The sequence below is a fragment of the Peromyscus maniculatus genome, chromosome 7, assembly GCF_049852395.1.
Source record: "Peromyscus maniculatus bairdii isolate BWxNUB_F1_BW_parent chromosome 7, HU_Pman_BW_mat_3.1, whole genome shotgun sequence".
Lineage (NCBI taxonomy): Eukaryota > Metazoa > Chordata > Mammalia > Rodentia > Cricetidae > Peromyscus > Peromyscus maniculatus.
The window spans coordinates 42,655,089-42,667,617 of record NC_134858.1 but is presented as its reverse complement, the minus strand read 5'-3'; the positions used below and the strand labels follow the sequence as shown (position 1 = coordinate 42,667,617).

At 48.2% G+C, this 12,529-nt stretch overlaps 1 protein-coding gene across 2 annotated transcripts in view; it reads right to left on the bottom strand.

Annotated features, from left to right (window-relative positions):
- The window catches only part of Dscaml1 (DS cell adhesion molecule like 1), a 333,602-nt gene that overhangs the window by 32,923 nt on the left and 288,150 nt on the right, over positions 1 to 12,529 (bottom strand). For both annotated transcript variants that reach the window (XM_076576167.1, XM_076576169.1), the window contains 3 exons: positions 10,124 to 10,291; positions 9,005 to 9,075; positions 3,008 to 3,248 (listed from right to left, as the gene is read on the bottom strand). In XM_076576167.1, the coding sequence (XP_076432282.1) occupies positions 3,008 to 3,248; positions 9,005 to 9,075; positions 10,124 to 10,291 (480 nt within the window). The remainder of the gene's footprint in view (positions 1 to 3,007; positions 3,249 to 9,004; positions 9,076 to 10,123; positions 10,292 to 12,529) is intronic.

Genomic DNA, 12,529 nt, shown 5'->3' with positions numbered 1-12,529 from the left:
GCCCTTGACTCTGATAGCCCCTCTGTGGTTCCCGAGTCCCCTTTCTTGGGTTAACTGCATGCCGCTTGCCTTTTCTCACAGTGAAAGCAAAGCCTTGGGGTTAGCTCTGCTACGAGCTTCCGTGGTACCGTGTGCTGGCTTCCGAGGAGCCCGGGACAGAGGGAACTCGCAAGCCTGTTCTGCCGTGAATGGGAGAAAGGAGGCAGAGGCTGGAGGGAAGGTAATTAGATCCCGTTGCCCCACAAGAGGCAACTCTAATTTTTATGAGCATTTAAATGATAATACATCATCCTAACGATCCTCTTTGAGAGTGATTATTGTTTCATATTACTTAGGTGTAAAAATATAAGCACCATGTAATTAGGGACCCAGTGTAATAAACTAATACAGATCGCCCGTTCGAACAAAATGAAGGTAATACAATTATGGAAAAGACACTCTTGCTAAGGCAGGGGCCCTTGAATACCCCAGGAGGAGTGCTAATATTGCCAGAAAGCGATCAGGATCTGACAGGCTAACGAGGGCCTTAATTAAGTATGAAAAACTGCAGAGCAAATGCACGTGGAAACTTTCTTCCCCAGCTCCTCCTTTGTTTTGAAAAGGACTCCGCAGCCAGTGCTGAGCCCTCCCTGGTGGAAACTCCAAGGGCCCTGTCTGTGGGAGGGAGGCTATCCTCCCCCGAGGTCCTGGCCTGGACTGCTTGAGAGGTGAGGGATGAAGGGTGGATTTTAGGGATGAGGGGGGGCGGGGCTGGCCTGGGCTCTGGGTTTGGACAGCTGGTTCAGAAGACCTTCCTGGGGCGTGTTGTATCCGATCTTGCTCCCAAGCACAGGGGAAGCAGGTGGGATAGAAAGAGTTCGGCCTCAGGATCAGGCATGGATAGTCATCATGGCTGTTACATTACTAGGTAGGGAACTTAATGGCTGCCAGTCATGGCTGTACTTTATGAATTCTGACCGAGCTGTGGTTCTCGAGGGTACTCCATGGACCACAAGCAGCAGCCCAACCCCCATCATCACCATCACCACCACCACCATCATCATCATCATCATCATCATCATCATCATCATCATCATCACATCCCTGCTACACAGAGCTCTAGGGCCCAGTGAACACTGAAGGCTTCCAGGGAGTGCCATGGGAACTCCTGAGCTGAGGCGCCGCTTGGACCAATACTCCAGCCTGAAAGGTGACAGGCTGGTGTTCCTCAGCCCAGCCAAACTTGTGGTCAGTGTCTCCAGGTGGGGGAGAAACTTGGGGAGCTGGGGCAATGTGGCTGTGCTCCTTCAGGCTCTCTGGAACTCTCTGCTCTCTGCCGGCTTTCCCTTTTCCCCACTCAGATCTGGGGTCTACCCCATCCCAAACTCAGCTGTGTCCTAGGCCAGCGAGAAGGGATCTGGTGATGGAGCCTAGAAATCAGGATTTAAAAGCTCCAGTTAGCTTCTAGCTTTAGCCCAGGTTCAGAACAGCGGGTACAAGCTTCTCCAGTGTTTCTGGCTGGACTCTCCCTCTCAGTGAGGGCTGAACTTGCAGAGAGGAAGAGGGGGGAGAGGGCATATTTAAGCTCAGGGCCTGGCTTCCAGTGCTGGGGTGCCTGGGTTTTGTAGTGCCCTGCAGCAAGGGCGTCACACCTTTCCTTCTGGGAGAAGTAGACTCAAGGTCCAGACAGTTTCCACTCTCAGCCCCCCACTTTCCACTGGGGTGTCAGGAAGAAGCTTTGCATCTTCTTTCTTCTTTCTCGGGGTGACTGCCTGCCTCCTCCTCTGGAAGCATCAAGGCCCTATCTCCTACCTCAACCTGCTGCAGGTCAGGCCTCAGCTGCCATCTTTCCTGTGTGTGGACAGGATGCATGTTCCTGTTCTCCCCCAGCTCTGGAGCTTATGGACCCCTTCATTTACTATCAGGCTGTGGGCGCTTTTCTAGTTATCTGGGTGTTAAGATGTCTTTATTTATTTTGAGACAGGACCTCACTATGTATCTCCGGCTGCCCTGGAACTCACTGTGTAGACCAGGATAGCTTTGATTTCACAGACATCCACCTGCCTCTGCCTCCCAAATGCTGGAACTAAAGATGTGTGCCACCTCCAGCAGAGTGTTTTTAAGAACCAGGCTCTAAATTCTTCTGTCCTTTGGCTGTTAGAATTTAATTCTGCAGTCTCTTCTCACACCCTTAAAACAGACTGGAGACAACACATTCTAGCTTAGAAATACAAGTGTAAGTTGGCTCTTCTTTCTTTCCTTTTCAAAGGAGAAACTGGGTCCAGAATGAGGAGAAAGCTCAGTCAGGGGCCAGGGGACCGGAAGAGAGGAGAGAGATATAGGGATGGAGAGACATGGATAGACAGGCTAATGTCCCACAGGTAGGCCAAGAGGCAGAGCGTCAGCAAGTGAGGGGTAGAGAGCATCCACAGGGCTGACACTGTGTTTGTTGAGTGGACCAAGGCCCCTGGAGAGCAATGGACAAGAGGAGATTGGGTAGCAAGTGTGCTGGTTATTTTTTTTTTTGTCAACTTGACACAAACTAAGAGTCATCTGGGAGGGGGGAACCTCGGGAATTGTTTCCACCAGTTTGGCCTGTAATCAAGTCTTTGGAGCATTTTCTTAAATTAGCGGTTGATGTGGGAGGGACCAGCCCACTGTGGGCAGTGATACCTCTGGGCAGGTGCTTCTGGGCTGCACAAGAAAGCAGGCTGAGTTAGTCATGGAGAGAAAGCCAGGAAGCGGCGTCCCCCCATGGCCTTTGCTTTAGTTCATGGCCCCTGGGATGATCCTGCCTGGAGTCCCTGTTCTGACTTCCCTCAGTGATGCAGTGCGACCTGGGAGTGAGAGACGAAATAACCCCTTTCTCCTTCAAGTTGCGTTTGGTCAGTGTTTCGTCCCAGCAGTAGAGAGCAGACAAGAACACCCGTGAAGCTGGTATTGCTCACAGGATCAATGTAGACCTAGGTCCTTGGTCTATCTGAACTGGAATCTGACCCCATGATCCCAACCCTGTGTCTGCCCTTACCATCCTCCAAGGTGGTGGCGTTGATCTCACTGGATGAGGGCCCCGTGCCTGCCCGGTTGAAGGCCTGAACCACCACGCCATACTGAGCGAACTTCTTGAGGTTGTCCAGGGTGTAGACCTCACTGTCCCCAGTAGCCTTCATTTCCACGATGCTGTACTGCCCATTGCTCCCGGGGCTGTTCTCCCTGTAGCCGATCTGGTATCCCCGGATGACTCCATTCTGCAGTTCCTTCTTCGGTGCCTGTGGGCCAGGGGAAGGGCCGAGGACAGAGACACAGTGACACTCTGTGATGACTTTGTTCTTAGAGCCAAGGACACATCATCCGTCTGTGCCCGGCCCTTGGAAGGTTCCTGTTCCACTTGGATTGAACCCTGAGGTCCTTACCATGGCTATCTGGCCCTCTGTGACCATGACACTCAGATGCCGACCTCTTCTTGCCAGGCTCTCGACTGTCCCCACTCTGGTCCCTCTCCTCTGTCGTATCTTTGAGGAGAGGCCCCCTTCTTTAACAGACAACCCTTCGCTGTTAGTGGCTTGTTCTGGTCTCTGGCCAGAGGCCCTTTTTCCCCCATGGCACCTGACATTCTAAAGAGTTTACTTATGTGTTTGAATGTCTGCCCCAGTACAACCTAATGTCACGAAGATGAGGTGTATTGATTCTTTTTACTGCCGTATTTCTGTGTCTGTAATGGTACCTGGCATAGAGTGGTGCCTGGGTATATACTTAATGTATGTCTGCATGTATGTATCAACAAACAGGGGCATTTCTTGTATGCTCAGGGGCCCAGAAGAATTGGAACCTGAGACAAAAGTGATCTGAAGGAGAGAGATGTGAGCAGTACCTTTAAATAAAGGAAAGTGTCCTATGATTCCTGTTCACGCACACTGAGATGATCACTATTGATAAAAAACGATGTGGAAAAATCAGAGCTCTCCTGCTGTGCTGGCAGAAATGTCAAGTACTACAACATCAGTGCAAGCAATCCGGCTATGTGTCAAGCAGCCAGACACTGAGTTACTGTAAGATCCATGTGATCGTTCAATCCTATTTCTGGACTGAAAACAGGGACCCCAGGATTTGATGTGTCCATGTCTACAGCAGCATTATCCACAAGAGATGAATGGATCAGTGAGATGCGGTGTATCCATGCAGTGGAATACTATGCATCCAGGAAAGGCATGAAATGCTGACATAGGCTATTGAATCGGTGAACTCAGACATGGCACTGGGGGAAATAAGCCAGTCACAAAAGACCGGCACCATCAAGTCCCCCTTACAGAGGGTTCTGAACTAGGGGAATTTACAGAAATAGAAAACAGGAGTCTCTAGGGGATGGGAGGAGGGGAGAAGGGTATAGCTCAGTTGAGGTGGTGGACAAGTACTGAAAATGGTTCATGGTGATGGCTACACATCTCTATGAATGTGGCACAGAACTGTATTTTGGGTTTTTCAAGACAGGGTTTCTTCATGTAGTTTTGGTACCTGTCCAGGATCTTACTCTCTAGACTAGGCTGGCCTCAAATTCACAGAGATCAGCTTGGCTCTGCCTCCCAAGTGCTGAGATTAAAGGCATGCGCCACAGCTACCCAGCTGGAACTGTATTCTTTTTTAAATACAAAAAATCGTGGTGTGTGTGTGGTGTGTGTGTGTGTGTGTGTGTGTGTGTGTGTGTGTGTGTGTGGTGTGTGTGTGTGGTGTGTGTGTATGGTGTGTGTGGTGTGTGGTGTGTGTGTGTGTGTGTGTGTGTGTGGTGTGTGTGTGTATTTGAATGTGTATATGACGGCATGTGCACATGCGCAGACCCCAGGGTGATGACAGATGTCCTCCTCCATCATTCTCTACCTTACTTTTGAGATAGGATCTCTCATTGGTTGTTCCAGTGCTTGCTGTTTGGGCCAAACCCAGGACCCTCTTTCCTCTGCTCCCCAGTGCTGGGACTGCAGATGCATTGGAGCGTCAGGCTTCTCTATGACTTTGGGGATCTGAGCCCAGGTCTTTACGCTTACCCAGAAAACATTTCACCCAGGGAGTCATCTCTCCAGCCTCCCGAACAGCTCTCTTAAACGTGACTTATAAGGTATAAGTTTTATACTGAAAAAACTCCTGAAGATAAAGACAAAACACAAACGAGAGTGCTTGCCTTCTGCCCGGCCCAGACCCTCGGGAATAGTTGAGTTGCCCTAGGCACAGTGGCCAAGGGTGGAGGTGTCATGAGGGAAGAGGCCTGTGGGCAGCCCACAGATGAAAAATCAGAGATGTCAAGAGGTTGCTGGTGGGAATGAAGGACCAATCCCAGAGGGCCAGAAGAACAGAAGCGAGAACATTCTCCCAGCACGAGTCCAGACTGGGAAACATTCTCACCCCAGCTCGAGTCCTGATCCTGATACAAACTCTGCCATACGTAATCATGCACATATAAAGGTGTCTTGAGAGAAAATGTTGAAACCTGACGGCAGAATCTTATATGACCTCTGCCCCCCACCCCCCCACATGAGTGTCTGTGTAATTCATGCCTCTGAAGTACTATAAACACGTGTTTAGATCCTTCTGAACACACACCCTAATCCCCACACCTGCCCACGGCTAGACGCAGTTAGATCCACAAATAGAAACTGGCTTCTTTAGGGACTGAGCCTGCCCATCTTTAAATTGAGATAGAAAGCCACCTCTGTGCATATAAAACCAGTTAGAACCAGAGGTTTGAAGACAATGAAGTTAATTTAAAAGCCCACCTTCTATTGTACTAAAAAATAGTGAGATAAAAAACAATTAAGTTTGTAAAACAGCCCCACTGTTTCTTTTAATTCAATGAGTGTTTTAAATGAATTGCATTTTAAGCTCACTGTTAACTCAATAAAATTAAGTTTTTAATTTAACGTAATTGTTTTGAACTCACTAAATAGGTGTGTGCATGTGTGTAATTGACTTGACTTTTTGCTATTGCCTGAATCGTCTTCTCTCTGCACTTGGGCAGTTCTGCGCAAGTAGCCTGCAAATGGACAGATCTCTGCAGCTGGGGCTTGTGCATGCTCACACACACACTTAGATACCCATTGGAGGTACACACTCATCCTCAAGAGCACAATACACTCAATCACGCACCACATAAACTCTGCTACTGCATGTGCACACAGGCACATCACTGTACAATGGCAGACTACTTTACACATCCAGGACTATGTATGCCATGATCTACCCCAGTACATATTACCTAGTGCTGTCTGCATCATGCTATACACATGTATACTTGACCAAGGGCTACTTATGCCCAGTGATATATCCCTGTGCATATAACCCAGGGCTATCTATACCACAGTAGACACCTATGCACATGACCCGGGGCCATTTATGCCATGATATATGCTTGTATACAAGCCCACAGCCACACATACTGGCAGAAGTCCTTGGTAAATACTCAGGTACCCCTGATGTACATATATATTTCATAAATTTATACAAATCTTGACACACCTTTCCCCCTCTTTCATTTCACCCCCCCACAAACACACACTTGGGATTTAAATCAATCTTAACAATATATTTCTCTGAAGCATTAAGGGATCAATAGGGCTGATTGCAAATTTATATCATAAAGCAGGGGTGATCCATCCCACAGAGAGTCTTAAAGCCAAGTGACTTATCTTTCAAGTGAATCTTTATTTTTCATTAATCTGTTCTCAATGTTTAAAAAAAAAATCCCCACGAGAAGTCAGTCCCTAAATTTATTGACTTGCAGGCTCATTCTGAAGTTCTAACTTTCTAATCAATTTTATTTTTCATTATGAGACTTTGGAGAAATAAATTTGATTCTAAATTTTTATCGACCTCTGGGTCAGAGCTTTGTAGCAAACACCTGGGTGTTTTACACAGTTCTCTGGCTCCACCTCTGGGCTCCCTCTGTGTAGTCCCAAGAAACGAGTTTGGAACTAAGATGCTGACAAGATGGGGTGGGACTGGGCTTTACCTTCAGCTTCTGGAGAAAGCTCTGGAGCCCAGATCTGAATCTAGAGGGCTTTTTCTAGGGGGCATGTCTGCAAGGGATTTCTAAAATCACATTAATAGAGATAGGGACACTCAACCTAAATGTGAGTGGCTCCATTCATGGATGTCCCTACCAAATGAAAAGGAGACAGCTGAGGCCAGTCCTTCCCCACTCTGCTTGCTGACCATCTATGCCACCCTCTGTGACTTCCCCATTATGATGGACTGAACTCTCACACCATGAGCCCAAACCAACCCTTCCATCCTTAGTTGCTGATGTCAGATTTTTTTTCTTTATCACAGCAACAAGAAAAGCAGCTGGTACAAGGCACCAGGCAGGACCACATCTTCTACCATTTCTTTGGGGAGGGAAGGGTCTAGGTTGCTGCTGTGTGAGTGTGTGCACACACATGTGGTCATGACCACTTCAGGAAAAATGGCTAGTTCCTCCTTACATTCTTCCATGTTCAAGTCAACCCTCTTAAAGAGCTCAGATGAGGGGCTAATACCACTTGGATTTTCTGGTTAGGAGTTAGAGTGAGAATACAGCATTAGAACACTGATTGGCCATGAAGATAAAGCTACTCCAAGGTCCACTGTCAAGACTAGAATGTACCTAGTGGACCAAAGCCAGGTCCAAAGAAGGTGTTTGTCCAAGAACTCTGTTCAGTATGCTGCAGTAGGGAGATGAGTCTGGGAGTCCCATCTGTGTGTCTTGGTCTCTGTCTTACATATGAGTGACTATAGACAAATCACTTCGAATCTCTACATCCTTGGCTTCCTCAGCTGGATATTGATGAAAATACCTTTCCGGGTATTTTCATTTTGTCATTTTTTTTTATCATTTCATTTTATCATTCATAGGGAGAGGGTCAGATGAGTTCGTGTGGGAGCAAGCCCTGAGGACTGGATGCTGCAGAGCTGCAGAAGGCATGGAGTCACTGGGTCAGCTGTTCACGTGGAGGGACAGAGAACAGGACCAGAGTTCCCCAGGAGTACCCTGACTCTTGGTTCTGCTCATCTCTTGGCTCATCAGTGGAGTCTCCTCTATGGCATCCTTAAGTGGCAGCTGCCTCAGCTGCCTGAATTCTCAGTCCCCTCGCACTGGCTGCAGTGCACACTGGTCGCTGACCTCTTTTCTTTGAAGCTTCCACAGGCCTAGAAGGCCAGCTCATGGTTTCCAGTGGAGGGAGGGCTCAGTGGGTAAAGGCACTTGCTGCTAGGTGTGATGGTCTGAATTGTATCCCGAGGACTCATGTGGTAGAAGAGAACTGGCTCCTGCATGCTGTTTTCTGACACCTGCCCTCTGGATGTGTGTTGTTTGACACATGAGTGTGCATGCATGTGTGTGCAGGAGCACACACACAAACACATAGACACACATAGACATAGACACACAGACACACAGACACAGACACAGACAGACAGACAGACAGACAGACAGACAGACACACACACACACACACACACACACACACACACACACACACACACACACACACACTCACCCCTGACTTTTCCCTGATGCTTTAGAAGGAGAACTTTGCACAAAATCAAACCCAGTTTCTACCCTTTTCTTTTTTTTCAAGACAGGGTTTCTCTATGTAGTTTTGATGCCTGTCCTGGATCTTGCTCTGTAGACCAGGCTGGCATCGAACTTACAAAGATCCGCCTGTCTCTGCCTCCCAAGTGCTGGGATTAAGGGCACATGCCACCACTGCTCGGTCCAGTTCCTACTCTTTTATACCACATTGGGTTTAAGGATGGACTGGTCAATGGGTACAACAACACTGGCATTGTCAAGTTCTTCATCTCCTCCCTTGCCAGAGGGCCAGGGTGAAAGGGAACAAGGATTGAAAAGGGACCTCCCCTTTCCCTTTCTCTCCTCCTACCCTTCCAATATCACTGGACCTAGTGAGAAAACAGGTATGGGTACTGTATGAAGAGAGACCAGTGAGCCTGCCGGATTCACAGGTGAATCAAGGAAGGGTAGACAAGATGGCATCTCACTTACCTTCCAGGTCACTTGGATGCTCTGTGAAGTCACTGGTTGCAAGGTGACATCCATAGGGGGCCCATCAGGAGCTGGGTACACAGAAGAAGCAACACTGAGTCACATCCTGGTGGAGGAAACAACCCTGTGTCCTCATGTCAACCTGGAGGACCACTGAGGAGGGGGAGGCAGCTGCTCTTCAGAGTGGGGCACGGCAGTTATTACTTTATGATCATTTGTAACATTGCACACATATGTCTTTGAAATGTTTCTGCAACATCTTGTTTCACAATAACACATATCAGAAAATACATCAAGAGAAATCATGTTTAAATTTTTATTAAAAATCTGGGGCTAGGCTAGGTAGTGGTGGCACACGCCTTTAATCCCAGCACTTGGGAGGCAGAGGCAGGTGGATCTCCGTGAGTTTAAGGCCAGGCTGGTCTACAGAGTGAGTTCCAGGACAGCCAGGGTGGTTACACAGAGAAACCCTGTCTTGAAAAGCCAAGCCTAGCCAAACCAAACCAAAAAACAGAACAAAATCAGGGGCTAGGTGGATAGCCCAGTCAGGTGTTTGATTTGCAACTCTGAGGACCTGAGCTTCGTCCCCCAGAACCCATGCAAGAAAATCTGAGTGTAGTGGTGTGCACTTGTAACTCCAGTGCTAGGCAAACAGAAGCAGGTAGATCCCTGGAGCTTTTTGGACAGCCAGCTTAGTCTGCTTGGTAGATTTCAGGCCAGTGAGAGACTTTGTCTCAAAAAAAAAAAATGGTGGACAGTACTTGAGGCTGTCCGCTAACCCCCAAATACACACACATATAAGGACATTTGCACCCCCTCCCCACACACACTGTGACAAAGGTCACTGGCCCAGGGAACCCAGACTCCATGCTTTGCAGAGCCAGAGCGGGGAAGCAGGGCAGGACCATGGACAGCTCCCCAAAGGCCAAGAGGTAAATAAAAGGAAACAACAACCAACAGTAAAACCAAAACAACCCCTGCCTTACTAAAAACCTCTGGCCTCTGATGACCCATAAAATGTATTTCTGTGAATGAACAGGGTTGGTGGAGGCCGCTGATGTCCATGAGTCTCAAGACCATGAGCAGTGGGGGCAGAGGACAGGACAGGTAGGTGCTCACCAGCCTCTTCGGTGCTGATGGTAAGCTCCTTGCTCGGTTCGCTGCGGCCAATCTTGTTGAAGGAGTACATGCGGATGCTGTACACAGATGCCGGGTGCAAGTCCACGATGTTGGCCTGGTTGATGGTGGGGGAGATGTTGCGTGTGGACTGCTTAAAATCCCAGGAATCTGGAAAGGAGACAGCCATTTCAAAGCACAGCCTTACATATTCTGGGACCTGTGCCTATCCCAGTTCCAGCTTGGATGCCAGAGGGGTCCAGTTCACATCAACAGCAGAGAGAAGAGCCTTAATAACTTCACAGGGACTATAAAGGGTTCATTCGAAGAAGTTCCAGCTTGGGAGAAGCCAGGTTTTCCTTTGTCCTGAACAATGTGTGAGCTAAACTGCAGATGGGGGCAGACAGGACACGTTCTAATGTCTGATAAGATCATCATTTGTTTGCTATCCCTGGGGTCTGACGGACAATGCCTTCTTATGGCATCTTTTGGAACATCCGGGACTTACCCATGGTGACTGTGAGATACCCCATTCACCCAGTGTCCCTGTGGGGGAGGGGAAGCGAAGACTCTTCCCCCTTGCTCCTGCTCTCTGCTTCTGTATCTCCCTTCCCTGTGTATCTGCAAGGCGATCTGAGTTCTGTGTGAGGTCCAGGGGGAGGGGCAGACCAAGTGCTAGAGTATGCAGACCAACCCCACCCTCTTTCTTGTACCAGCAACAATAATGTAAGGTGTCAGAGTCTTCAGAATGAGGGACCAAAAAAAAAAAAAAAAAAAAAAAAAAGGATGAAGGATGAACATGTTCACAATTCAGTTCCTCCAAGGAGACTGGCAGTCCGTTCCAGGGCTAATGTTTAGCAAAATTGTAGAACATGGAAAATGCCAGATAAGTGCAACTCAGGGACTATAAACATTATGCATCTCCAGAGGAACTCCGCCATTCATCCACGCCTGCTGTGTCCCTACAAGGGGATTCTAAAGCAAGAGGGAGAGGGGTTGCAGTTACAGTGGTGGCTGAGCCAGGACCTACTCAACTCAGAGCGCTTGACCAGGTGTCCCCCGTCCCTTGTACCCGCCCCCATCTTCTTAACACTTCTGGAAAAAATGGCAAAGACCAAGGAAGCAAGCTAATGGTGGGGCTTAAAAGTGTTCTCCGGGCGTGTTCAGAGACCCCTGCTCTTTGTAACAGTCTGTGTTTGGAAGTCCACTGCGGCATACAGTGTCCTAAAAAATTCTCAGTGGAAAAGATTAAGCCACATCTCTACAGTTTGACTCCAAAGGCAGGAGAGGAGGCTACAACTGTAGGCAGATTTCAAGAGGATATTTTTATGCATGTGTGTATGTGTGCATATGTGCACCCACATGAGTTAGCATGTGTGTGGAGGCCAGAGGACAATCTCAGTACTCCTCAATCACTTTCCACCACAGTTTTTTTGAGTCAAGGGTTCTCATTGAACCTACAACTTACTATTAGGTTCGACTTGCTGGCTTGCAAGACCCAGAGATCCTCCTGGGGATTTTTTTGGTTGCCTCCCTCAATGCTGGGTTGCCAGTGCATGCCACTGTGCCTGATATTTTTATGTGGTGTCTGAGGATTGAACTCTGGTTCTCATGCTTTCGAGGCAAGCATGTTACTGAGTGAGCGATCGCCAAGCCCTTAAGAAGATACTTAAAATTTTCATTACATTTATTTAAATTAGTAAATAAATAAAATGTATGTGTGAGTGTGTGCGCGCATATAAGCCATCATGTGTATATGGAGTTTAGAGGACAAATTGCCGAAGTCAGTTTTCTCCACCACGTGGGTCCTAGGGATCAAAAGATCATCAGGCTTGCTGGCAGTGCCTTTACTCCCTGTGCTAGCTTGCCCGCCTGAAATACATACATACATACATACATACATACATACATACATAGCCTGAATACATCAGAATCCTATCCTTTCAATTCTGGTTAAATGAGATCTCGATGCCGTTAAAACACAGCTCTCAGCTGCACAGGCTTAGCATCTGTGGAGGGCATCGGCCCAACTCCCATCTGTGGTTTTGCATTTAATTCATCAGTTGCTGGAGCCAAACCAACAACATGGCAGGCTGTGGATGCTCAGAAACACATTATTTCCTTCTTGTCTTTAAAAACACCCCAGCCACCCAGAGAGTCACTCGGTAGCTGACAGGTGAAGCTAGAATTGCACATAGCAGGCTGTACCTGCCGTGGACACCTCTTTGATTTGGGATGGAACAGACTGGCTATGTGGAGGCAGGTGCTCATGGCTCTGTACGTGGGGTCCTGGGAGCTGGTGCCAGCTCACAAATCACATCGGGTTTGCCTGTGTTTACGGGAGCGGGAGAATGATCAGAAGTCAGTGCATTCATTTTTGATGAGAGCAGGCAGAGGGAAGAGCCGCGT